This window comes from Amblyomma mixtum, chromosome 5 (assembly GCF_055824585.1).
Source record: "Amblyomma mixtum isolate Tamu chromosome 5, ASM5582458v1, whole genome shotgun sequence".
Classification (NCBI taxonomy): domain Eukaryota; kingdom Metazoa; phylum Arthropoda; class Arachnida; order Ixodida; family Ixodidae; genus Amblyomma; species Amblyomma mixtum.
The window spans coordinates 177,577,874-177,604,343 of NC_143016.1; the positions used below are offsets into that span (position 1 = coordinate 177,577,874).

At 50.6% G+C, this 26,470-nt stretch overlaps 2 protein-coding genes and 11 non-coding genes across 13 annotated transcripts; all 13 read left to right on the forward strand.

Moving 5' to 3' along the window:
• Positions 1-2,424: 2,424 nt before the first annotated feature.
• Positions 2,425-2,506, forward strand: TRNAS-AGA (transfer RNA serine (anticodon AGA)). Its single transcript has one exon. It is a non-coding gene; the product is annotated as a tRNA-Ser (tRNA).
• An 89-nt stretch (positions 2,507-2,595) lies between these two features.
• Positions 2,596-2,677, forward strand: TRNAS-CGA (transfer RNA serine (anticodon CGA)). Its single transcript has one exon. It is a non-coding gene; the product is annotated as a tRNA-Ser (tRNA).
• An 89-nt stretch (positions 2,678-2,766) lies between these two features.
• TRNAS-AGA (transfer RNA serine (anticodon AGA)) lies at positions 2,767-2,848 on the forward strand. The gene has a single exon. It is a non-coding gene; the product is annotated as a tRNA-Ser (tRNA).
• Positions 2,849-2,937: 89 nt separating this feature from the next.
• TRNAS-AGA (transfer RNA serine (anticodon AGA)) lies at positions 2,938-3,019 on the forward strand. The gene has a single exon. It is a non-coding gene; the product is annotated as a tRNA-Ser (tRNA).
• Positions 3,020-3,108: 89 nt separating this feature from the next.
• TRNAS-AGA (transfer RNA serine (anticodon AGA)) lies at positions 3,109-3,190 on the forward strand. Its single transcript has one exon. It is a non-coding gene; the product is annotated as a tRNA-Ser (tRNA).
• An 89-nt stretch (positions 3,191-3,279) lies between these two features.
• TRNAS-AGA (transfer RNA serine (anticodon AGA)) lies at positions 3,280-3,361 on the forward strand. The gene has a single exon. It is a non-coding gene; the product is annotated as a tRNA-Ser (tRNA).
• An 89-nt stretch (positions 3,362-3,450) lies between these two features.
• TRNAS-AGA (transfer RNA serine (anticodon AGA)) lies at positions 3,451-3,532 on the forward strand. The gene has a single exon. It is a non-coding gene; the product is annotated as a tRNA-Ser (tRNA).
• Positions 3,533-3,621: 89 nt separating this feature from the next.
• Positions 3,622-3,703, forward strand: TRNAS-CGA (transfer RNA serine (anticodon CGA)). The gene has a single exon. It is a non-coding gene; the product is annotated as a tRNA-Ser (tRNA).
• Positions 3,704-8,684: 4,981 nt separating this feature from the next.
• TRNAS-AGA (transfer RNA serine (anticodon AGA)) lies at positions 8,685-8,766 on the forward strand. The gene has a single exon. It is a non-coding gene; the product is annotated as a tRNA-Ser (tRNA).
• Positions 8,767-8,909: 143 nt separating this feature from the next.
• On the forward strand, positions 8,910-10,106 carry LOC149344880 (uncharacterized). The gene has a single exon (XM_089547315.1). It carries the CDS (start codon positions 8,910-8,912, stop codon positions 10,104-10,106), a length of 1,197 nt encoding a protein of 398 aa, XP_089403441.1.
• A 2,249-nt stretch (positions 10,107-12,355) lies between these two features.
• LOC149344881 (uncharacterized) lies at positions 12,356-13,786 on the forward strand. The gene has a single exon (XM_089542677.1). It carries the CDS (start codon positions 12,371-12,373, stop codon positions 13,703-13,705), a length of 1,335 nt encoding a protein of 444 aa, XP_089398803.1. The 5' UTR covers positions 12,356-12,370; the 3' UTR covers positions 13,706-13,786.
• A 12-nt stretch (positions 13,787-13,798) lies between these two features.
• TRNAS-CGA (transfer RNA serine (anticodon CGA)) lies at positions 13,799-13,880 on the forward strand. The gene has a single exon. It is a non-coding gene; the product is annotated as a tRNA-Ser (tRNA).
• A 10,169-nt stretch (positions 13,881-24,049) lies between these two features.
• On the forward strand, positions 24,050-24,131 carry TRNAS-CGA (transfer RNA serine (anticodon CGA)). Its single transcript has one exon. It is a non-coding gene; the product is annotated as a tRNA-Ser (tRNA).
• Positions 24,132-26,470: the final 2,339 nt, after the last annotated feature.

Consider the following 26,470-nt stretch of genomic DNA (forward strand, 5'->3'; position numbering starts at 1 on the left):
ACAATTTGCACGAATATGCACGTTGTTCGTAGTGCCCTTGAATGATGTGATGTATTCGGGGGCCAAGTCGCAATGATGCAACTAGACCTGTCGAAGGCGTTTGATCGTGTGGCGCACGATGTCCTGTACTCGGTTCTGGAACAAGTGAATTTAGGCAGTGTAATACAAGATGGGCTTAAAATGGTCTACAGCAACTGTACGGTGCAGATAATTGTCAATAATAACCTGAGTGAAGCCGTCCCTCTGCGTTCCTCCGTTAGGCAAGGATGCCCACTCTCGCCCTTACTGTTTCCGCTTTATCTCGAGCCTTTCTGTTTAAATCTTATTAACAACGATCGAATTAATGGCTTCAGGTTTCAGTCATCTAATGTTAAAATACTTGCGTACGCAGATGACATAGCTCTATTTTGCAGTGACCGCGAAAGTGTCCAGGAAACTGTTGGTGTCGCCAAACGGTTTTGTCAGCTCACAGGTGCTGAGATTAATTGGGAGAAGAGTGTCGGTTTTTGGCATGGAAGTTGGGATATTACACCGCCGGCGTTTGCGAGTCTGCAGTGGACAACCGTGCCATCGAACTACTTCGGTGTGCCTCTAGAGCACTATGACAAGAGCGCTGATTTCTGGAATGAGGTGACACCAAGAGTAAAAGAATAAGCAAGGGCATGGCAAGGACGAGAATTGTCGATGTTTGCGAGGGCGACACTTTGCAACATTTCCTTAATCGCCAAGGTGTGGTATGTTTTGCAGTTTTTGGCTATGTCGCGAGTAAATGTACAAAAAATGCAAATTGTGTTTGCTGTGTTTATCTGGAGTTCGAGTTGGGAGAGGGTCAAAAGAACTAATTTGTTTCGAACTGTTCAAGATGGCGGTCTTGGTCTCGCGCAATTGTTTGTCCGCCAGCTTGTGTCCCGATTTATGTTTGTGAGGGGTCAGAACGACCACTTTTTGCGTTCAATGATGCAAGTACGACTGAACAGCGCTCTGGCCGATTTTGTAGTGTCTACTGTAAGATTGTCAACTTATGGTGCTAGAGGTTACCTGAAAGGAGTTGTGGACGCCGTGCGATTTCTTAAGGTTCGGTTTTCACTGGAGTACCTCAGCACTGTAAAGAGGAAAAAACTGTACAGAGACCTGATAGACATCATAATGCCTGTGCCTCTCTATCGTACAATAAACTCTGGATGCCCAGGGCAAGATGTTCTCAAAAGAATTAAAAAGATGCCAGTTAAGGCAAGCACGAAAACCTTCTTTTTCAAACTACACACGAGTACTTTGCCGGTTAAGATGTGGCTTGCGGACAGAAGCATATTTGTAGCATGGACAACGAACTGCTTGCTTTGCAAGAAGCCTGAAACCATAGAACATGTGTTCATTGAATGCTGGGACCCAATTTTTTATTGGAATGTTTTAATACGTACGCTAAAGAAAGAGTTACACATATCACCAATTGGTATTCGCTACTTACCGGTATACAAAGATGACACAGGTGTCCCTTATGACATGATTATGCTCCTGGGCCTGCATATTTTAAGGAAAACTCGAATGGCTGTCCGGAATGGAGATGTTGTTATTCAATCTGTCAGGGAGAATTTTGTGGAGAGTGTGTTACTTACGAGATGTGTACCAAGCGCAGGCGGACCCACCTGTATGGTTGAGTGTGTTTCATGAATTGGTGCAATTCAAGAAATTTTAACTTGTGACCGGCCGAAGCAGGCCGAGTTGTTTTAGCCATGTATGGTACTTGTTTCAATAAAAGGTTCTAAAAAAAAATGGCCGAGGCTTAGCTAAGGTTAAGCCTTGTCAGATGCAAGCATATTGATGGCTAGGCGTGGTAATACATGGCTTTCCTTGGTTGAATACTTGGTCATTTTAATACAACCACTAGAAGCCTTCGTCGTGGGGGAAGACAACGGCATGGCTACAGCGGAACGCCGACTAACCCCGAGACGCGCGTTGGGTGAGCGCTTGGATTGCCACAGAAGCCACGTCCGCCTGCCCGTTGGAGCGAGCGTTCCACCTACACCGAATGTGAACGCGCGTTCGAAATGCGCGGGAATGCCGCTCGAGGACATTCCGGCGTCTGTGCGAAGGCATCGTTCTCCCTCTCCCAGCGCGTGACGGCGACCTGTCGTGACGTCATCGTGTCACGTGGTTGGTCGCGTACAGCTCCGAGCGACGGCGCGAGGTGGGGGACCTGTTTCTCATCTGTCATGACATCATCGTGTCACGCGGTGTGACGTCATCGTGTCTCGTGATTGGTCACGTACAGCTCCGAGCGACGGCGCGAGGTGGGGGACCTGTTCCTCATCCGTCATGACGTCATCGTGTCACGTGTGTGACGTCATCGTGTCACGTGGTTGGACGCGTACAGCCACGGTGACGGCGTGGGGCATAGCTCTAGCAATATGCTTCGCATAAAAAAAAGCAGCCGTGGCCGAGTGGTTAAGGCGATGGACTAGAAATCCATTGGGGTCTCCCCGCACAGGTTCTAATCTTGTCGGCTGCGTGTCCTGGCTGACGGGCTCATTATTTTTTATTCATATACAGGTCATACATACAAAAAGAGATCACAAATGCTATGTTGCGGAGACATCCGCAGCCGTGGTCGAGTGGTTAAGGCGATGGACTCGAAATCCATTGGGGTCTCCCCGCACAGGTTCGAATCATGTCGGCTGCGTGTCCTGGCTGATGGGCTCACTATTTTTTATTCACATACAGGTCATACATACAGAAAGAGATCACAAGTGCGCTGTTGCGGAGACATCCGCAGCCGTGGCCGAGTGGTTAAGGCGATGGACTAGAAATCCATTGGGGTCTACCCGCACAGGTTCGAATCATGTCGGCTGCGTGTCCTGGCTGATGGGCTCACTATTTTTTATTCCCATACAGGTCATACATACAGAAAGAGATCACAAGTGCGCTGTTGCGGAGACATCCGCAGCCGTGGCCGAGTGGTTAAGGCGATGGACTAGAAATCTATTGGGGTCTCCCCGCACAGGTTCGAATCCTGTCGGCTGCGTGTCCTGGCTGATGGGCTCACTATTTTTTATTCCCATACAGGTCATACATACAGAAAGAGATCACAAGTGCGCTGTTGCGGAGACATCCGCAGCCGTGGCCGAGTGGTTAAGGCGATGGACTAGAAATCCATTGGGGTCTCCCCGCACAGGTTCGAATCATGTCGGCTGCGTGTCCTGGCTGATGGGCTCACTATTTTTTATTCCCATACAGGTCATACATACAGAAAGAGATCACAAGTGCGCTGTTGCGGAGACATCCGCAGCCGTGGCCGAGTGGTTAAGGCGATGGACTAGAAATCCATTGGGGTCTCCCCGCACAGGTTCGAATCATGTCGGCTGCGTGTCCTGGCTGATGGGCTCACTATTTTTTATTCCCATACAGGTCATACATACAGAAAGAGATCACAAGTGCGCTGTTGCGGAGACATCCGCAGCCGTGGCCGAGTGGTTAAGGCGATGGACTAGAAATCTATTGGGGTCTCCCCGCACAGGTTCGAATCCTGTCGGCTGCGTGTCCTGGCTGAAGGACTCATTATTTTTTATTCATATACAGGTCATACATACAAAAAGAGATCACAAATGCTATGTTGCGGAGACATCCGCAGCCGTGGTCGAGTGGTTAAGGCGATGGACTCGAAATCCATTGGGGTCTCCCCGCACAGGTTCGAATCCTGTCGGCTGCGTGTCCTGGCTGATGGGCTCACTATTTTTTATTCACATACAGGTCATACATACAAAAAGAGATCACAAATGCTATGTTGCGGAGACATCCGCAGCCGTGGCCGTGTGGTGGATTCAACTTGCGGCCACCGAGCGTGATGGACGTGTGTATCATGGGCTCCCAAGGAGCGGATTCAGCGGCCCAGCCGGGCCGCGGTATCAGGAGTACGATGAAACCGAACGAGGACTACCAGCTGATTTTGCCGCATTTGCCAACAGGTTCGAGCGTTTTGCATACTGTTTTTTTGCATGGCGACGTCCAAGCCAGGCCATACCATGTTGAAAACTTTCGTGACGCTCTTGAGCGTCTGTCATTGCTGCCGGAAGTGGTTGCCCTCGGGGCATATCAGATGAACCATGTTTGGGCCGTGACATTCTGCAATGAAGAAGGAAAAAACAAAATGCTACAGGCGGAGGCGTTCAACGTCAAGGACCACCGCTGCGTGGTCATTGACCCACGCAACCAGGGCGTCAGGCTGAAGCTGTTCTGGCTGCTACACGGCGTGCAAGACACGGCGTGAAGGCAGTTCTGGCGGCTTTTGGAAAAGTGACCGACATAACTCGGGACAAGTGGAGAGTCAAAGGCTGCGTCGACAAGTCGTCTACTACGCGCTCAGTGACACTGAAGCTGAAGGTGGGCGTTACCATCGAGGACTTACCGCACCAGCTGCGTGTTGCAGAGGGCGTCGCACTCGTCCACGTTCCTGGCAGAGCTCCGCTCTGCCTCCGGTGCCGCGGCACCGGACACATACGTCGGGAGTGCCGTGTGCCACGTTGCGGGCTCTGTCGTCGCTTCGGCCACGACGACGCCCAGTGCGTGCGAACATATGCTACCGTAGTCGGTCCTGGTCGTAGGGATACTACAGAGGAGCACATTATGGACGAAGTCGACGCGGTAGAGGCGACCCGTGAGAGTCGGGAAGACGCAGTACCGAAAAGCATAGCCTCAGAAAAAGCAACGCTTCCCACGGAACATGAGGCTGCCAACTCAGAAGAACCACCTGTGCCTGACACCAGAACTGAGGCGGACGCGGGAAAAGCAGATGATGCTGCGGTAGGTGCACCTGAGACGGTTTTGGAATCGACCGACGAGAAGGACATTGACACGAAGATGCCCGCGGCGTCAACTTTGCCAGCGAAGAGGACGCACGACGAAGCTGATGACAAGGCGACGAGCTACGACGGGACGGACCACGAGGAACCTCTTCCCAAAGCGCCTCCTGTTCGGCGTGCGGCCTACAAGCCCAAGCCGAACATCCCTCCTGATCGTAGGACTTCGTCGGGTGTCCCTCCGCCTTAGCGGAGGTGCCTTGCAGGGTCTTCGTGTTGGTAACCCGGTTTTCGATCGGGTTCAGTGCTGACACCGCCGTACTTTGCAAACTGGAAGGATTTTTGATGAGGTGAGCTGCAAACCGATGTCACTTCGAGAGCGGCGAATCCCAACCATTTAGATGGCGTCTCAAATAACATCTTGCTTGCGTATTGCCACACTGAACGTGAGAGGTCTTTCTGCGCGAAGGAGGCAAAATCAGCTTAAGCGTCTCTTCTTCGAAAATGAAATCGATCTGTTGGCTGTTCAAGAGACAAAAATTGAAAGCGAAGAGTTGACAGATGCGATGGCAGAAATTTACCGTGCACAGTTTAGTGTTTGCGTGTGCCATGCAGAAGGAAAGTCGGGTGGGTGTCTGATTTTAACTCGAAACGGCAAAGTCGCCGTGGAAGCTGTATTTTCCTGTGAAAGTGGCCGGATTGTAACATGCGATTTTTACTTTTCTGGTGTAGAGTGGAGAGCTGGGTGTGTATATGCACCTAATAGAATTCCCGAACGAGATGCCTTTTTTCGCCGTGTTCAACCTTTCCTGCTGACAGAAAAGCGTGTACTATTGCTTGGAGATTTTAACTGTGTGTGTAGACCTGAAGATAGAACAAGCAACAAAACCCTGCAGGACACGAGTGCCGAGCTGCTGTCTGAGATGATTATTGAAGCAGAATTGGAAGACATTGGCATTATAATGCAAGGTTCAGAACAAGCACAGTACACGCATTTCCAAGGCGTTAGTCACGCAGGAATGGACAGAATTTACGTTCCTTTTGAGGTTGTGCCCTTGTGTTCCCATACCAGACTGTGCACGTCAGCTTCAGTGATCATTCTTCAGTCGTGATCACACTCGGGGAGAGGAAAAGAACTGTCAAGTTTAGTTGGGAATTATGGAAACTTAATGACTCATTGTTGGAGGATGAGGAGTTTAGCATGAAATTAAAAGACTCAGTCAAAAGCTTGTTAGAAAAAGAGACAGACTTTATACAAACATGGGAACAATTTAAATGCGACGTGAAAGGGGCCGCTATAGAAAGAGCATGTGTTTTAAAGCGTAAAGAAAAACAGCAAGAAAAGGAACTTCGTACCGAGCTTGATTTCATGCTCAGCATGGAAGGCGTGAAGCCGGGGTTGTACAGACAAGAAATAAAAGAGACCAAAACTAAGCTTGAACTAATAGATGAAACGAAATATCGAGGTGCTGTGATAAGGGCGCGCAGCGAAAGATTTTGGCTGGGGGAGACGCCCACAAAAAGGGCGCTCAGCGACGAAAAACAGTATGCAGTTTCGAAAGAGATAAAGGAAATTTGTTATCGCAATGACGTAACTTCCGAATCTGAGGTGATTGAAAGGGCGTTTCTGGAATATTACCAAAACTTGTTCAGCCTTAAAACGCCTGATGTTGAACATTACAAAACTGCCTTCCTGTCGCTAATGCCAAGAGTCGAGGAGGACCTGGCGCAGGTACTTGAGGAGCCCATAACGGCAGCAGAAATCGAAGCTGCAATACAGCAGCTGAGCTTAAACAAGTCGCCTGGGCCGGACGGCCTCGGTGCCGCACTTTACAAGGCCTTGAAAACAGAAATGGCAATAGCATTGCAGCGCGTAATAAGCGAGTGTTACGAAAGAAAGTTAACTCCGCCGTCTTTTCGAACTTCCCACGTGGTGTTGATCCAAAAATCGGACGACCCGAGTAGGTTGCAGTCAGTTGAGTGTTACCGCTTAATAAGCTTAACTAACGTAGACTACAAAATTTATATGAAAGTGCTAGCCGGACGACTCCAAACAGTAATTAAAACCCTTGTTGGCCCACACCAGACCTATGGCATGAAAGACAGAACCATTTTTACTAACATACACGTAGCTAGGAGTGTCCTTGAATGCTGTGATGCAACGGAGGGTCGTGTCGCCATGATGCAACTGGACCTGCATAAGGCGTTTGATAAAGTTGTGCATGAAATTTTGTTCGCGCTGTTGGAACATGTGAATGTAGGATGTATCATCACTGATGGCGTGAAAATGGTTTATGATGGCTGTACATCAAGGTTCATAATTAATAACCGCCTGAGTAATAGTATTCCTGTCTTGTCGTCAGTGAGGCAGGGTTGCCCTCTTTCTCCACTGCTTTTTGCACTTTACCTGGAGCCCTTTTGTTTAAAGCTGTTAACTACGCAAAACATTCGAGGTTGCGCCTTTTGTCATAATGAAGTGAAGGTATTGGCATATGCAGATGATATAGCAGTGTTCTGCAGAGACCAGGAAAGCGTGCAAGAAGTGTTGAGAGAAGCCGTAAATTTTTGTGATGCAAGTGGCTGTGCGATAAGCTGGCAGAAATGTTTTGGTTTTTGGCATGGAAAGTGGCAGGCCACGCCAGAAGTATTCTGTCGAATGAAGTGGGTAGACACGCCAGGAAAGTACCTCGGCGTGGCGCTAACCAACTACAGAGAAAGCAAAGAATATTGGGCCCATGAAACCGAACGAGTCAAAGCTCAGACAAGCAAATGGGGCGATCACAACTTTTCCATGTTTGCAAGAGCTACGGTGTGCAACATGTTTTTAATAGCGAGGATTTTTTACGTTCTGCAAGCGTTAACTTTGCCAAGGACTTCAGTGCAAAGGTCGCACAGAGTGTTTGCAACATTTATTTGGGCGTCAACATGGGAACGCACCAGCCAATGCAATCTGTTCCACAAGGTGCGGAACGGGGCGCTAGGGTTATCAAATTTATTTCTGAGACAGATAGTCACTAGATTCTTTTTCTTGCGTCAAGATAATGATTTTCTGCGAACTGTTATACAAGTGCGATTGTCAGAATCACTGCCTGATTATGTTGTGTCATCCATGTCTGCAGGGTGGAGTGGGTTAAGTGCTTTTTTGCAAGAAGTTGTTGCAGCAGTTCGTATTCTTCGGTCAAAATTTTCCGATGAGTATCTAACCATTGTAACAAGGGAAAAGCTGTACAAGGACCTGCTTGATGTGTTTCTGCCAGTGCCTGTTTATCGCAGTGCATATCTTCTGGGTCCCGAAAGGGATGTGCTAAAAAGAGTCAAAAGAATGCCGGTGAAGCCTTCAGTGCGTTCTTTCTTTTTTCAATTGCATACTGGAACCCTCCCAGTGAAGCCATGGTTGCAGAGCAAAGGCCTTTTTGTACCTTGGTCAGTAGAGTGTCTTATTTGCAAGAAAGTGGAAACTATAGAACATATCTTTCTCGACTGTCATGACGCTGTTTTTCTTTGGGATGTGTTGAAGCGCACACTGAAAAAAGATTTCCCCCTGGCTCCTTTTGGAATACGCTTCCTACCATGTGCAGAGCCAGGTGAAGTGCCTTGCGACCTGCTAATGTTGCTCTGCATGCACAGCCTATGGCGTACGCGAATGGATGTCAGGCATGAACATGTTGTTGTGAATCCGGCTCATCAGTATTTCATTGAGAGCATCATGTATACTCAGGAAGTTTTCGGACAGCAAGCTCCTCAGCCTGAGAGGCTGCCTGTCCTCGACCAACTAAAATCATTTAACCCATTTTATCATCGTGCACTAGCTAGAAACTGACCTGTGCTTTTATTGTCATGTCATTGTATTTTTGTTTTGTTTGCCCGGCCAAGTCGGTAATAAAGAAAAAAAAAGCAGCCGTGGCCGAGTGGTTAAGGCGATGGACTAGAAATCCATTGGGGTCTCCCCGCACAGGTTCTAATCCTGTCGGCTGCGTGTCCTCGCTGATGGGCTCATTATTTTTTATTCACATACAGGTCATACATACAAAAAGAGATCACAAATGCTATGTTGAGGAGACATCCGCAGCCGTGGCCGGGATTCCATTTCCGGTCACCGAGCGTGACGGACGTGCTATCATGAGCTCCGAAGGAGCGGTGTCAGCGGCCGCTGCTGGCCGCGGAAACAGGTTTTTTGCTTCTTCGGATGAAGATTACCAGGTCATCTTGCCAACGCTACCAACAGGAAAAATTGCTTTGAATACCATCTTTATGCACGCTGATCCGAAGAACAGGCCTTACCGTGTCGAAGATTTCCGGGATGCGCTGGTTCGTCTAGGTTTGCTCCCCGAAGTGCTGGCTTTGGGGGCGTACCAGATGAATCATGTGTTTGCTGTCACAATGAAGAGCGCCGACGCGACGAAGAAGCTTTTGACTGCCAGGGATGTTAAAGTGAAAAACGTCCCGTGTATCCTCGTGGATCCGAATAACCAAGACCTGCGGATAAAGATTCACTGGGTGCTGTACGGCGTCGCGGACGAGGATGTGCACGAGGCCCTGTCCCCGTACGGAAAGGTGACGAACGTGACGAAGGAAAGGTGGCGGGCTCAAGGTGTGGTGGACAAAGGAACCACAACGCGTACCGTCACCTTGAAACTGAAAGCCGGAGTCAAGACTGACGACATTCCACACCAGCTGAGAATTTCAGGTGAGCCCGCACTTATTGTTGTGCCGGGAAGGCCGCCGCTCTGCTTGCGGTGCAAGTCGACCGGGCACATTCGACGGGATTGCAAAGTTCCGCGCTGTAGCCTATGCCGCCGCTTCGGACATAACGAGGGGCAGTGTGTGAAAACGTACGCAAGTGCGGCGGAGTCTGGCAAAGGTGATGGTTTTGTAGAACATTTAATGGACGAAGTAGAGGCCGAAGAGGCGTCAGGGGCCCAACGGGGTCTCAAAGAAGCGGATGCGGCGGCCAGCACGCCTCTTCCTTCTGAGCACGTGCCTGAAGACCGCGAGAACAGCGTTCAGGCCCCACCCACCGTGCAGCATGAGCATGCTCCGGCACCGGACTCTAGCGCACGAGAGAATTCTTTGGGCGATGGTTTGGAGGCCGTTGCCAAGGAAGACACAGCCCCCATGGACGCGAGTGAGGATGTGTGCAGCGGCGGTGCGGCGAAGCGTACTCGTGAGGACGACCACAACTTGACAGGCAGTTCAGAGAACACCGAGAGTGAGGAACCACCCGCAAAGACGGTCCTAACTCGGCGCCCAAGCTTCAAGCCAAAGCCAACCATCCCACCGGAACGGAGACCTGCGGGAACAACGCCCCCGTCATGACGGGGGAAAGTGTTTTCGTTACCAGCGTGGAACTAAGAGGTGCCTCTGGCGTCGGTGACGGGGCCGAGACACCTAAGCAGTTGCCGAGGCGCCAACCACTAGACCATTGGAGCGGTGTTGCGGCACATGGGACGTCTCTATTTGCCGAAGAGCTCAAGGTAAGACCATGCGGCTCGTTTCACTCGTAGCGAAAATGGCAGCAAATACCATCACAGCACTGCGTGTAGCCACTTTGAACGTGCGAGGGCTGTCTGCGAGGCGTAAGCAGTATCAAGTGAGACGTGCTTTTTTAGAAAACAACCTAGATTTAATTGCAGTGCAAGAGACCAAGGTTGAAAGTGAAGAGCAGACGAACCGCATGGTCGAGCCTTTTAGAGAAAGATACGACGTGTGTGTGTGCCATGCTGTTGGGTCTTCGGGAGGCTGTGCGTTATTTGTTCGCAAATCCTTGGCTGTCCAATTTGAAGCATTGACTGTGTGTGAAAATGGTAGATTTATTGTCTGTGATTTTTCTTTGTCAAACGTTGAGTGGCGAAGTATCTGCGTTTATGCGCCAAATAGGGAGGAAGAACGTAGATTGTTCTTTGCAAACGTAGGGCCTTACCTGAAATGTGACAGATACGTTATTTTTCTTGGAGACTTCAACTGCGTATGCACAGCCGAAGACAGAGTTGGTAGTCAAGCTGTTCGAGACAAGAGTGCGCATTTATTGAGCGAACTGATGCTTGAAAATGACTTGGAGGACATTGGATATGCTTTATCCAGTGGTGATATACCAGAGTTCACGCACTTCCAGCGAACAAGCCATGCGAGACTCGATAGACTGTATGTTTCCACTGATCTTTTGCCAGTGTGCACGCGCTATGAAGTGAAACATGTATCTTTCAGCGATCACAGTATAGTAATCGCCACAATAGGATTAAAGCAAACGAAGTCGCTGTTCAACTGGGAGTTATGGAAATTGAATGCTAAACTGCTACAAGACGAAGTTTTTCTAAACCAAGTAAAGCAAAGTATTCAGTTTCTACTAGAAGCTCGGCCAGAAAGATCAGTCGAGATGTGGGAACAGTTTAAAGAACAAATTAAGATGAAAGCCATTGAAAGAAGTAGCCTCCTAAGGCACAGTCAAAGGAAAAAAGAAAAAAATTTGCAGTGCGACCTAAAGTTTGCCCTGAGTTTGGAAAGTGCACATCCGGGCAGGTATACGGATGAAATCAAAGAACTCAAAAATAAATTAGAAGTTATCGCCCAAGAAAAGTACATGGGAGCCGTTGTGCGGGCACGTGCCGACAGACTGCTTTTAGGAGAGGCACCAACGAAGCGATCCCTATCAGACGAAAAGAGATACGCAGCAAAGAATGAAATCAAACAGATAAGGCACGGGGATTCTGTGACCACCGACCCCGATTTAATCCGGCAAGCTTTTGTAGATTACTATCGTGATTTACTCGGTCGGAAGAGAAGTGTAGACGACGGATTTGAACACGAATTTCTAAGCCACATGCCGAAGTTAGATCAGGATGTGATGTCTGCGCTAGAAGAGCCAATCACGGTGGAAGAGATAAGGACAGCAATTGGTGAACTCTGCCCTGGCAAAACGCCTGGACCAGACGGCATAGGCGCGGTGTTTTATAAGTCTTTCAAGGATGAACTAGCAGCTGCACTGCACAGAGTACTGAAGCAGGCTTATGACGAAAAGCGACTGCCCCTGTCTTTTCGGAGAACGCACGTTGTGCTTATTCCTAAAACTGACGACCCCGTGAAACAGCTTTCAGTGACATCGTATCGCCCCATCAGCCTGACAAACGTCGATTATAAAATTTTCACGAAGGCTTTGGCGAGAAGACTCCAGAGGGTGATGAAAGAAATAGTTGGGCCCCACCAGACATGCGGAATTAAAGGAAGATCAATTTTTACAAACATACATGTGGCCAGAAGCGTCATGGAGTGTTCTGATGCTTGGGGGGGAACGTGTCGCCATGATGCAGATCGATTTGCAAAAGGCCTTTGATCGCGTCGTACACGAAATTCTCTTCAGCATATTAGAACACGTTAATGTAGGTTCAGTGATAATGGAAGGCGTTAAGATGGCATATGCCGAGAGTTTCACGAGCCTTATTGTCAACAAGTGCGTCACAACACCCTTTCAGGTGTTGACATCCGTGAGGCAAGGATGCCCACTGTCTCCTCTGTTGTTTGCGATATACCTAGAACCGTTTTGTTTGAAGGTTATTCATAATGAACAAGTGAGGGGTTTCCGTCTAATGGCGACTGAAGTTAAACTCTTAGCTTACGCTGATGACATAGCAGTGTTTTGCACAGACAGAGACAGCATCAACGAAACAGGGAGCATTGTAAACAAATTTTGTAGAATGTCAGGGAGCACTGTGAATTGGGGTAAATGCTTGGGTTTTTGGCACGGGAGCTGGGAGTCCAAACCTTTATCATTCCAAAACATGCAATGGACTGAATCACTGGGAAACTATTTAGGGGTACCCCTTGAGCATTACAAGGACGCTACTGAATATTGGAACTGCGAAACTGACAAAGCGCGAGAGAGAACACTAAACTGGGGAGGACGTGAGCTGTCAGTGTTTGCTCGGGCCACAGTATGCAATTTGTTTATAGTGGCGAAAATCTGGTATGTGCTTCAAGTTATGTGCATGAAGCGTGTAAATGTTCAGAAACTGCACAGAGTTCTCGCCGTTTTTGTGTGGGGCTCTACATGGGAGCGAACGAGTCGGACCAATTTGTTCCGGTCGGTGAGAGAGGGAGGTGTGGGGCTAGCCCATTTGTTTTTGAGGCAGGTCGTCTCCAGATTTATGTTTCTGCGGGACCAAAGTGATCCTTTCTTAAGAAGCGTCATACAAGTTAGGCTACATGAACTCCTTCCAAATTTCGTTGTGTCGACGAGTGACGTACGAAGCACGTGTGTCCGCGGTTTCCTGTTTGAGGTGGTTGCTGCTTTCCAGATGTTGAAAGCTCGTTTTTCTTTAGAATTTTTGTGTACTGTCTCTAAGAAGCAATTGTACAAAGATATATGTGATTTAATGATGCCCGTGCCTTTGTATCGTACCATATACAGTGCAGGCCCAGGAGGAGACGTCCTAAAAAGAGTTAAAAAGATGTCAATTCGCTCTTCAGCCAAAACATTCTTCTTCCAGCTCCACAGCAATACACTGGCGGTAAAACCATGGCTTGAAGCAAAGGGAATCTTTGTTCCGTGGTCTACAAACTGTCTATTGTGCAGAAAGCCAGAGACAACAGAACACATCTTCCTCGAGTGTTGGGATGCCGTATTCTTGTGGGACATCCTTCAAAGAACCTTAAAAAAAGACCTCCCGTTGTCACCTCGCGGCATCCGGTTTCTACCTGTCCGAGATCTTGGTAGTATACCCCTAGATATGGTCATGCTGCTGGGCCTGCACAGTCTGTGGAAAGTGCGTATGGCAGTCCGGAATGCAGACATTGATACTCGCCCTGCGAGACAGTACTTTATTGAGAGCATTTTATATGTCAGAGATGCACTCAAGGCCCAAAATGACCCCCCAGAATGGATTGGTATCATGGATGAACTTGCAAATTTGAAACACTTTTAATGAACGCTCCACCAAATGTCGGAGGACGTATTTTAACATTTCATGTACAGTGATCTTGTTTTTCGCCAAGCCGGCAATAAAGAAAAAAAAAAAGTAGCCGTGGCCGAGTGGTTAAGGCGATGGGCTCGAAATCCATTGGGGTCTCCCCACACAGGTTCGAATCCTGTCGGCTGCGTGTCCTGGCTGATGGGCTCACTATTTTTTATTCACATACAGGTCATACATACAAAAAGAGATCACAAATGCTATGTTGCGGAGACATCCGCAGCCGTGGCCGAGTCATTCTACTTCCGGCCACCGAGCGTGACGGACGCAGGATCATGAGCTCCCACGGAGCGGCGACAGCGGCCCTTGCCAGCCGCGGAAACAGGCTAGATTTAAAGGATGATAACGACTACCAGATTATTTTGCCGCAGCTGCCCACCGGGCGTGTCTTGTTAAACACGGTTTTCTTGCATGGTGACGTGCGTGCGAGGCCCTTTCGGGTTGAAGATTTTCGTGAAGCCTTGGTTGAGACTGGTACGCTCCCCGACGTGGTGGCTTTGGGGGCGTATCAGGTGAACCAGGTATGGGCGGTGACTCTCAGTAGCGCGGAGGCAACGAAGCGCCTTCTCGCTTTTAAGGAGGTTCAGGTGAAAGGCCTTCGGTGCATCATTATCAACCCAGAAGACCAACAGGTGAGACTGCGACTGCATTGGATGTTGCATGGCGTGGCAGATGAAGACATAAGGACGTCCCTCGCGGCATTCGGAACAGTTACCGAAGTCACTCGGGAGCGCTGGCGGGTTCAAGGTTTCCAACAGAAAGGGTCGACTACAAGAGCCGTGCTCATGAAGCTGAAAGCTGGCATGAAAGTGGACGACCTCCCGCACCAAATCCGAGTCGCGGGAGAGCTGGCTCTCGTTGTCGTGCTCGGAATGCCAATGCAATGTCTGCGTTGTGGAGGCAAGGGTCACGTCCGCAGGGATTGCAAGGTACCGCGATGTACACAATGTAGATGGTACGGTCATGTTGTGGCGGACTGCGTGCGGACCTACGCTGCGGCGACAGGGTCGACATCAAGGGACGAGTCGGTAGACCTGCTGATGGACGTAGACGAGGCTGAAGCTGCTGCGAAGGGTGCCGGAGGTGACGAAGGGCTGGCAGCGACGAAGCATTCATCGGTGTTCACGGGGGAAGAGAGCAAGGTGACCGACAGCGCGGAGACGCAGACTGCGGCAGCGGCATCGCCTGAGACAGCTGAAAGAGCGTCAACTGAGGGTGGGAGCCCTCAGCTTGACGAGTCGCTGAAACCAATGGACTGTGAGGCCGCGACGCGAAAGGACAACACTATCGTGGCCAGTGTCTCCGGCCCTGCAAAACGCTCCCATGCACAGACCGACAGTGAAGAAGACATGGAGGCCGCGACTAACGCAGAGGAGCCGCCTGCAAAAGCACCTCCAGTACGACGACCACCTTTCAAGCCGTGGCCAAATGTCGCGACGGAAAGACGGCCGACCGATAAGCCGGCACCGCAGCAGAGTGACCCTGGTCCACCCGATGACTCAGGGGTAGGCGTGAAAGGTAAGTACCATGCTTCCGGCCTCTTCTTTCGCTACCAAAATCTATCCGGAGTCGTGCCTTAATTTCGCCACGCTTAACGTAAGGGGCATGAGCGGGAAGCGAAAGCAGAGTCACGTGCTCCGCCTTTTGACGGACAGAGACATAGATGTACTAACCGTTCAAGAAACCAAAGTGGAAGGGGAGGTGGAGACTGGAGGCATGGTGCAACGATTCACGTCGAGGTATTATGCAATTGTGAGCCATGCGATTGGCAACTCTGCTGGGTGTGTTGTCTTTGTGAAAAAGTTGCCGGGACTCGAAATACAGGCTTATTTTTCTTGTCAATCGGGCCGCTACGTAGTATGCGATTTTTTGTACTGCAACGTTGAATGGCGTGTGCTATGCATTTATGCGTCAAACGTAGTGGAAGACAGGGCAACGTTTTTTGAGAACCTGCAACAGTATCTTCTTTCCGACAAACAAATAGTTTTCATGGGTGACTTTAACTGTGTTTTGAGCGCTCGCGATGAGAGTAGCACCCGTGCCTTCAGGGACAGAAGTACTGAGGTTTTAAATCAAATGATAGACGAATACGCCTTGGAAGATGTTGCCGAATGCTTAGAGGGCGCACGCGATGTGCAGTACACGCACTTTCAACGTGTCAGTCACGCGCGCCTCGACCGCATCTATATGTCACTTGATTTATTGCCGAAATGTCACAAGTACAATGTCTTGCCTGTGTCCTACTCTGATCACTGTGTAGTCGAGTGCTCTGTAGGATCGAAGAAGCGAAATAACAGCTTTTCGTGGGACCTATGGAAACTAAACTCTAACCTGCTAAGTGACAAAACTTTCACTGATGCCGTGGTAGAAAAGATTAATAAAATAGAGAGGGAGGGAAAAAACGAAGTCTGGTTGCAGTGGGAACTAGCGAAACAAGACATTAAAATGAAGGCTATAGAACGGTCCATCGTTCTAAGGCACGAAGAACGATTACAAGAAAGGCAGCTGAAAGTTATGCTGGAAAAATTAATAGCCCAAGAATGCAAACAACCGGGCATATTTATGGAAGACATCAAGAAAACAAAGCAAAAGCTGGAAATTGTCGAAGAAAAACGGTATCAGGGAGCGCTAGTTCGGGCGCGAACGGCAGATTTGGTCGCGTGAGAAACGCCCACTAAGCGGGCGCTTGGAATGGAAAAGGCGCACGCTCGACGAAACCAGATTCACGAGGTAGAATGGGCAGGCACTTCAGTCTCCGATAACGATAGCATACAGCTGGCCTTCTTTGAGCACTTTCAGACAATCTTCGCGCAACATGAAGTGGACTCGAGTGCATTTAGAGACGAGTTTTTGAAAGATATGCCACGGCTGGATGACGAGCAAAAAGAAATTTTAAAGCAGCAGATTACGCAGCAAGAAGTCGAACGCGCAATAGAAAGCTTAAACCCTGGAAAATCTCCAGGCCCGGATGGTTTAAGTGCTGTTTTTTATAAAGTGTTTAAGAGTGAATTAACCCCTCTGCTGACGTCTTTAACGAAGCCTATAATCATAATGCTCTGCCTCCATCCTACGGTACGTCCCACACAGTACTTATTCCTAAAACAGATGACGCACAGAAACTTAAACTGGTTACATCATATAGGCCCATCTCGCTGACGAACGTCGATTAAAAAATTTTTATGAAGGTGCTAGCTGCCAGACTTCAGATGGTAATTAAAGAAATTGCTGGCCCTCATCAAACGTGTGGCATCAAGGGGCGGTCTATTGCTTATAACATTCACAAAGCCAGGAGTGTGTTGGAGTGCTGTGACGCCCTTGGCGCTCGTGTTGCAGTTCTACAACTAGATTTAGAAAAAGCTTTTGACTGTGTTGCGCATGACATATTGTTTTCTGTCCTTCATCATGTTAATTTAGGCACTATTATCACTGAGGGTGTGGCCTTGGCGTACAGAAATTGCACTACCAGGTTAATTGTTATGTAAGGAAGATAGTTGGAGTTCGATGCCCCAGCAGCTAGCGCCGACGAAGGCGAGGAAGAAGATAGGCGAAGCCGACGAAGTTCGGGTTTCGCGCTTGCAAACGCTGGCCTGCGGAGCGGCACCGCTGGGACAAGAACTGTGCCCGTCCACGCTAACTGTGCGAGTTTCCACATTACACTTGGTGGAGGTGCTGCTTGTTCTCCCCGTGGACCTACGCTACGATGCCCAGGCTACAAGGCTCTACCACGACGTCCGACACCTCGGTCCAACTTGGCCAGCCTGTCCTCTGTTCTGGTGCCGTCCGTCAGCGCGACCCGGCGATCTTCAGCGGCACTGATGACACTGACGTAGAAGATTGGCTCGCCTCCTACGAACGCGTGAGCGCATACAACAAATGGGATGACGTCGTTAAGCTCACGAACGTCATCTTCTACTTGACCGACGTCGCCAATTTATGGTTCCGCAACCACGAGGCGGATTTTACTACCTGGGCGGCTCTAAAAAGCAGCCTGACTGACGTTTTCGGCCGCCCCACTGTCCGAAAACTTCGCGCTGAACAACGGCTGCGCAGTCGTGCCCAACAGAACGGCGAGAACTTCACAAGTTATATCGAGGACGTCGTTGATTTGTGTAAGCGGCTCAATCCATCTATGAGCGAGGCTGACAAAATCCGACACATTCTGAAAGGGATTGAGGACGATGCGTTTCAAATGTTGGTGTCTAAAGACCCCCAAACCATCTCCGACGTCGTGTCTTTGTGCCAGAGCTACGACGAGCTCCGCAAACAGCGACATGTCACCCGCCGTACCACTTGCTCGGACGCCACCATTTCGAGCTTGGAAGCAGGCAGTCCTGCCCACGATCAGCCGACACTTCTTGAGCACATCAAGCAGTTTGTGCGGGAGGAGGTGGCTCGTCAATTATCGCTGGTTACCTCCCAACCCGCCCCTTCGCCATCGCTGTCGCCTTCAATTCAGCGTGTCATCCAGGAGCAGGTAGCTGAGGTCCTGCCGCCCACTAATCCACCCCCTCTCGTCACTGCACCGCTGACATATGCGGAAGCACTCATCCGGCCACGACCTCAGCCGGTTGTTCCCACTTATGCGCCACCTGTCAACGTGTACCCTCAGCAGCGGCTCGCCCCTGCGCTGCCATGCACTCACCATCCTTTGACTCGCACCGGTCCCCGCCCTATCAATCCGTGGCGCACCCCAGATAACCGGCCGATATGCTACGCCTGCGGTCTCGCTGGTCATGTGGCCCGCTGGTGCCGCACGCGCGGCTCCGGTCCTTACGACTACGGGCGCTCGCCAACGTACGACACTCCATTGCCCTCCGTCCCTGTCTCTTCTCCTCTGCCGCCTCCGAATCCCTCTCTGCCTCGCTCCGACTCCTACAATCGAAGCCATCGGTCACCCTCTCCTCGACGCCGTTCGCCCTCTCCTATGCGCCGCCGGCCCCCACCACTTCAAGCGGAAAACTAGGCGCCGCAGTTCCGGAGGCAAGAACTGCGCCGTCAACGACCGTCTCAAGCCCTATCGCCGCTCCTATGAACGTTATTGAAGTGATCGTTGAAGGTCTTCCTGTTGACGCGCTTATTGACACTGGTGCTGCCGTGTCCATCATTAGTCGCAACTTGTGCAGCAAATTAAAAAAAGTGATGACGCCGCTTTCTGAACTTTCGCTTCGGACCGCCAGCGCTGACCCCATTCGCCCTCTCGCAGCGTGCACTGCCCGCCTCGTCATTCAAGGTCTCTCCTATACCATTGAGTTCTTCGTTCTCGCCCGCTCCTCTCCTGACATCATCCTCGGGTGGGACTTTCTGTCCGCGCATCGCGCCATCATTGACTGTGCACGTGCTCAAATTGATTTGTCGCCGCTGTGTGATGCTCTTGTGGACGCCTCCCCTGTTACCGCCGCGCCTATTCTCGCCGCTGACGACGTCGACTTGCCAGCTTTCTCTTCTGTTCTTGTGCCGCTGACTTGTGCTGCCCTCTCCGACGATACTGTTCTTTATTCACCCTCTCCTCTTTGTGCGCACCGCAAGTCTGTTTTGCTCCCTCATGCCGTGCTCACCCTTTCTGGTGGTTGTGGCGCTCTGTACATCGCGAACCCGTTGCCTTTCCCCACCACTTTACATCGGGGAGAATCGCTCGGCACGGTTGATGTCATCGATCTCGACGACGCTTCTCCTGTCCTTGATGACCCTGACACCCATGACATCAACGCCCTCACCCCTCCCGCCGACGTCGCCGACCCGTCCTCCCCGGATATGTTTTCCCATTCTGTCGATGCCGCTCTACCACGTCACCAACGCGCCCAGCTCATCGCTTTGCTGCAGCGGTTCCGCGCATCTTCGACTCTCCTCAAGCACCGTTGGGTCGTGCAACCGCGGTTCGCCACCATATCGACACTGGCACCCATGGACCCTTGCGCCAACGCCCCTATCGCGTCTCCTCCGCCGAGCGCCGCATCATTGATGAACAGGTGACCGACATGCTGAACCGCGGCGTGATCCAGCCCTCTCACAGCCCGTGGGCTTCTCCAGTCATGCTCGTCAAGAAAGAGGACGGCTCCATTCGATTCTGCGTAGACTACCGCCGGCTAAACAAAATTACTCGGAAGGACGTCTACCCACTGCCTCGTATAGATGACGCGCTGGATTGCCTGCAGGGAGCGGAGTACTTTTCTTCGTTGGATCTGCGCTCTGGGTACTGGCAGGTGCCGATGGCCGACGTCGATCGCCCGAAAACAGCTTTCATCACGCCTGATGGGCTGTATGAATTTAATCTGATGCCCTTCGGTCTGTGCAACGCGCCTGCCACTTTTGAGCGTATGATGGACAACATCCTCCGTGGGCTTAAATGGCAGACATGCCTCTGCTACTTGGACGATGTTGTCATCTTCTCCCAGAATTTTCCGTCTCATCTTCTTCGCCTGGAGAGTGTTCTTCGCTGCCTCAGTGACGCTGGCCTGCAGCTGAACTTGAAAAAGTGTCGCTTCGGCGCTCGACAGCTGACTATCCTAGGCCACGTCGTGTCCAAGGATGGTGTACTCCCGGACCCTGCCAAGCTCCGTGCAGTTGCTGATTTCCCGAAGCCCACATCCCTGAAAGAACTCAGAAGCTTTCTTGGCCTTTGTTCTTACTTTCGCCGGTTCGTCAAGAATTTTGCTGCCGTTATCGCCCCGCTGACGCAACTTCTCGCTGGTGGCCACGACCTGTCGGCTTGGTCCCCTGCATGTGACGAAGCTTTTGCAACGCTGCGCCAGCTCCTCACCTCTCCTCCGATCTTGCGCCATTTCGACCCTTCCGCGCCTACAGAACTGCACACAGACGCCAGCGGCATTGGTCTCGGTGCCGTTCTAGCTCAGCGGAAACGTGGTTTCAATGAGTACGTCGTTGCCTACGCCAGCCGTGCGCTCACAAAAGCGGAGACTAACTATTCCGTCACAGAAAAAGAATGTTTGGCGATTATTTGGGCGATCGCAAAATTTCATCCTTACTTATATGGGCGACCGTTCGATGTCATTACAGATCACCATGCCCTTTGTTGGCTGTCGTCACTCAAAGATCCATCTGGCCGCCTCGCTCGTTGGTCTCTGCGTTTACAAGATTACGACATTCGGGTCATTTATCGTTCCGGTCGTAAACACTCCGACGCCGACGCTCTCTCGCGCTCCCCTGTGGCCTCTGAGCCTGACCCGCCATCTATTTCCGGCCTGACACCTTCTCTTGACACTATTGATATGGCTTCTGAGCAGCGCAAGGATCCTTGGATTGCTTCTCTTCTGGATTTCTTAGACAACCGATCACCGCGCCTCCCTTCTCGAGCGCTCCGTCGTCAAGCTCATCACTTTGTCGTGCGTGACCAGCTGCTTTACCGTCGGAATTACCTCCCCGACGGTCGCAAATGGCTGCTCGTGATTCCCAGGCATCTCCGCTCCGCCATTTGTGCCAGTTATCACGACGACCCGCAATGTGCTCATGCCGGTGTGCTGAAAACTTTTACCCGCCTGCGTCTTCGGTATTATTGGCGGGGTATGTACCGTTTTGTCCGCCAGTACATACGCTCTTGTCTGGAATGTCAGCGCCGCAAAAACCCACCACCGCACTCACCTGCTCCTCTGCAACCGTTACCGTGTCCGGCCCGACCATTCGACCGTGTTGGAATCGACCTTTATGGCCCTCTTCCCAGCACTGCCGCCGGGAACCGCTGGATCATGGTCGCCATCGATCATCTCACGCGCTATGCGGAAACTGCCCCGTTGCCAGCTGCGACGGCCTCTGACGTAGCCGGTTTCATACTACAGAATATCATTCTTCGTCTCGGTGCGCCTCAGGAATTGCTCAGCGATCGGGGTCGCGTCTTCTTGTCCGGCGTAGTGGAAGCCCTTCTTCGGGAGTGTGATATCGTTCATCGCACGACGTCTTTGTACCATCCACAGACGAACGGCATGACTGAACGCTTTAACCGGACCCTCGGCGACATGATGGCCAAGTACGTTTCTACCGATCACTCCGACTGGGACCGCGTTCTACCTTTCGTTACATACGCTTACAACTCTGCAACGCAAGCCACTATTGGTTTTTCACCGTATTTTCTTCTCTACGGACGCGAGCCTTCCTCCATCATGGACACCATACTCCCTTACCGCCCCGATTCGTCCGACTTTACAACCGTCTCTCAAGCCGCTGCGCATGCCGAAGAATGCCGTCAACTCGCCCGTTCCTTTACTTCTCACGATCAGCACCGTCAGAAAAGCGCCCGCGCCGCTTCTTCCGGTCTGCCGCCGTCATATCTGCCTGAATCCTTCGTTTGGCTGTGGTTGCCCTCCTCCAGCCCCGGACAGTCTACAAAACTGCTGAGCAAATACCAGGGCCCCTATCGCGTTATTCAGCAGGTCTCCCCAGTTAATTATCTGGTCGAGCCCATCACGCCTTCGTCTGACCATCGCCGCCGCGGTCGTGAAATTGTGCACTTAGACCGCCTGAAGCCCTACTACGACCCAGCCATCGTCTCGTGCCCTTAGGCCGCCAGGATGGCGCCTCTTCACCCTGGGGGTATTGTAAGGAAGAGAGTTGGAGTTCGATGCCCCAGCAGCTAGCGCCGACGAAGGCGAGGAAGAAGATAGGCGAAGCCGACGAAGTTCGGGTTTTGCGCTTGCGAACGCTGGCCTGCTGAGCGGCACCGCTGGGACAAGAACTGTGCCCGTCCACGCTAACTGTGCGAGTTTCCACATTACAGTTAATAAATCGTTGGGGGCCCCCATTAACGTTCAGCGTTCTGTTCGCCAGGGTTGCCCCCTCAGTCCTCTTTTATTTTGTATTTGTATAGAAACTTTGTGTAAGCACATTATAAGAAATAATGCAGTTCAAGGATTTCGGCTACAGATGGCTGAAGTCAAGATCCTAGCATATGCAGATGATGTTGCTGTTTTTGGCGTGAGTCACGATAGCATTCGTAACGCGGTCGGCGGGGTAAAGCGATTCAGCACTGTGACTGGGAGCAGGGTTAACTGGGGGAAGTGTGTGGGGTTCTGGCATGGACAGTGGCCAGTGACCCCGGAAAATTTTGCTAACGTGACCTGGCACACAACCCCTGTGAAATACTTGGGTGTCCCGCTGCAAAATTACCGTGACAGCGAACCGTATTGGACACGGCAGGTGCAAGAGACACGAGAAAAGGCTGAAAAGTGGAAAGCGTCCTATCTATCTATATTTGCGAGAGCCACAGTGTGCAATCTGTTTTTCATCAGCAAACTGTGGTATGTGTTGCAAGTGATGCATTGTTCGCGAATTAATGTACAAACGTTACATCGTATTTTTGCTGTTTTTGTGCGGGCCTCTAAATGGGAGAGGTGTACGTGAACCAATTTGTTCAGAAGAGTAAGGGATGGAGGACTCGGTATTGGACATTTATTTGCGAAGCAATTGGTCAATAGATTCTTGTTTTTGCGCGATGTGAATGATCCTTTTCTGCGCACAGTGTGCCAAGTAAGGCTCGGTAGGGCTTTGCCAGACTTTGTGATTTCAACTGAGTGTGTGACGGGTGGAATTTTTGGGTTTTTCAAGGAGATAGTTGCCAGCGTCCGATTTTTGAATGCTAGATTTTCAAAACAGTATTTGAGTGATGTGAGCCGGAAAGATTTGTACAAGGATTTGTGTGACATCCTCTTTCCGGTGCCCGTGTACAGGGCCATGTACTGTGGAGGGCCGGGCTACAACGTATTGAACAGGGTAAAGAAAATTAAGGTGCCACCGGGAGTCAAGAGTTTCTTCTTCAAGTTACACTCTCGAACTTTACCTGTGAAAAGTTTTCTTTAGGCAAAACAGTTATTTCTTCCTTGGGGGTCGCATTGTCTCATATGCAAACAGCCGGAGACAATCGATAACGTCTTTTTGCACTGTTGGGATGGGGTCTATTTTTGGGACGTGCTGCAGAGGATTTAAAGAATCCACTCATACGGAATAAGGTTTTTGCCAACCAAAAACGAGGATGGCGTTCCCTTAGACTTAGTCATGCTGGTGGGCCTCCACAGTATATGGCGCTCCCGCATGGCAGGGTATCCTTGTGACCCTGACACACGGCCAGCCCGTATGTATTTTAGAGAAAGTATGCACAAGTTTCTGGAAGAACAAAAGCTAATAGTGGAGGTTCCTGAGTGGTTACCAAGGCTGGAACCCCTCGTAACTTTAAGAGAATTTTAACCTAAGTCAGGCCCACTCTTTGGGATCCTGGCTAACTCTGTATAGTGTATGTACATTTTATAATGTTCTGTTTTGTAATGTCGAAGCCCGGCAATAAAGAAGAAAAAAAAAGCAGCCGTGGCCGAGTGGTTAAGGCGATGGACTCGAAATCCATTGGGGTCTCCCCGCACAGGTTCGAATCCTGTCGGCTGCGTGTCCTGGCTGATGGGCTCACTATTTTTTATTCACATACAGGTCATACGTACAAAAAGATCACAAATGCTATGTTGCGGAGACATCCGCAGCCGTGGCCGAGCATTCCACTTCCGGCTTCCGTGGGAGACGGTCGTGTGATGGGAAGCTATGAGCGCGCTTCGTTATCGGTCATGTCTGGCCGATGTTTCGGTGAGCGACGCCCACCAGTGGGCTATCGCTTAGTTTTGCCTACGCTGCCTTCGGGAGACGCAATGAAGACAGCGGTTTTCCTTCACTGCGATATTGCCGGGCGGCCTTATCGCATACAGGATTTTCGTGAGCCTTTGGAAACTGCCGGTGTTCTACCTTTCGTGGCTGGCATTGGGGCCTTTCAAATGTCACATGTGTGGATGGTGAAGCTGAAAACTTCGGAAGCGAAGGAACGACTGCGGACAGAAGGAGCACTTGAAGTGAAAAAACGCTATTGTGCGGTCATAGACCCCAACAAACGTGAGTTGGCCTTCAGGGTGCACTGGGTGCCCTTCTACGTGTCGAATGATTCTGTGCAGAAGGCTTTCGAAGAATTCGGGGAGGTGACAGACGTCAACCGCGAGCAGTGGAACAGTCCCGGTTTCGAAGACGTCGAATCGACAACCCGTCTGGTGCGTATGGTTCTGAAGGAGGGGCTCTCTATCGATGATTTGCCCCACGTTTTCAAGTTCTACGGAGGACAAGTGTTAGTGGTGGTGCCTGGATGTCCACCAATATGCCTACGGTGCAAAAGGACGGGACATATTCGACGCGACTGCCGCACGCCAAGATGCGGTTTGTGTCACGCCTTCGGACACGAATGGGAAGGATGCGTTCGCACGTATGCGCGTGTGGCCACGGGTACTGCTCCGCCGCAAGACGACGGCAGCGAGCTGCTCATGGACCAGGAGGAACTGGAGAACGCCGGAGCCCCGCCCCCTTCAGGACTCAGCGACGGCCCTGCTACCCAGCAGCCGGAGCTGCCCTCTGGCGACGAGAAGTCACGAGGTGACCCCGCTGCAGAAACGACTGGCAAGAAGGCGGTTGCTGCTGCGGCGCCAGAAGAGCCAACGAGGAAGAGCACTTCAGGCGACCACGATTCCGAGGCACCGATGGATGCGACAGCCGCTTCCATTAAGCGACCTCGTGACTACGAAAAGGCACCGGCCACGGAACGAGAACTTCGTCGGCTAGAAAGGCATTGGAGAGGGGAGGGAGCCAAGAAAGGCAAGTTAGCCTTGTCGCGGTCCTCGTCGCTCACTCGCGACGAGAGACCGAAACAGTCAGCTTTAGTCACTGTTGTTTGTTTGCTGTGTGCACGCTATGGCTTACTTGAAGAAACCGCTAAAAGCTGGCACTCTGAACGTACGAGGGCTGGCCTCGAAGCGTAAGCAAGTGCAGTTGAACCGACTGTTCGGGGAGTTAGATCTAGATATCGCGGCTATTCAGGAAACAAAAGTGGAGGAAGAGCAGCAAACAGATAACATGGTGCTTGGTTTTCGGTCCCATTTCAATGTTTGTGTAAGCCATGCTGCTGGTTTGTCGGCGGGATGTTGTGTTTTCCTGAGGAAAAACATAGGCATCGTAGAAGAACAAATAATAACTTGTGCAAGGGGGCGATTTATCGTGTGTTACTTCAGATATGACACATTCCCGGTGAGGGTTGTTGTCCCGTATGCTCCTACGATACAAAAGGAACGGCGCGGATTTTTTTAACAGTTAGCCTCGTTCCTTGAATGCAATCGAGTGCTCATATTATTGGGAGATTTCAATTGTGTTTTGGACCCTAAAGATCGTTCAAATGTAAAGGATGTAAAAGACCCGAGTGTTGATTTGTTGAAGAGTGTCCTCAACGAGTGCAGCTTGGAGGACGTAATAGGCCTCGTGAAAAGACAGAATCATGTGCATTTTACGCATTTTCAGGGTAGTAGCCACGCACGACTGGATATAATATATGTGTCGCCGGAGTTTTCGCCTTATTGTGAGCAGTATGAAGTGAAGCAAGTGTCATTTAGTGACCACTGCCTAGTTGCGGTAACTTTGGGAGGAAGGAAACAGCGTAAAGCAAAAATGAACTGGGGTATGTGGAATCTAAACTCAAGGCTTATAGAAGACGACATATTTGAAAGAAAAGTTATGGAAAGCATGGATATGTTTAATAATAGTAAAACAGAATGTATTGAATCTTGGGAATGCTTTAAGCAGGAGTTGAAAATGCATGCCATTCAGCGTTCAACCATAAGAAAATATGAGGAAAGAAAAGAAGAAAAGCAATTGCGTGAGCTTTTGGCGAATTTAGGGCACGAAGAGGAAAAAACGCCGGGCATG

Bases quoted from the DNA above. Each gene is read 5' to 3' on its own strand.
- LOC149344880 (XM_089547315.1), top strand. From the start codon at position 8,910: ATGAGCTCCGAAGGAGCGGTGTCAGCGGCCGCTGCTGGCCGCGGAAAC.
- LOC149344881 (XM_089542677.1), top strand. From the start codon at position 12,371: ATGGCGACTGAAGTTAAACTCTTAGCTTACGCTGATGACATAGCAGTG.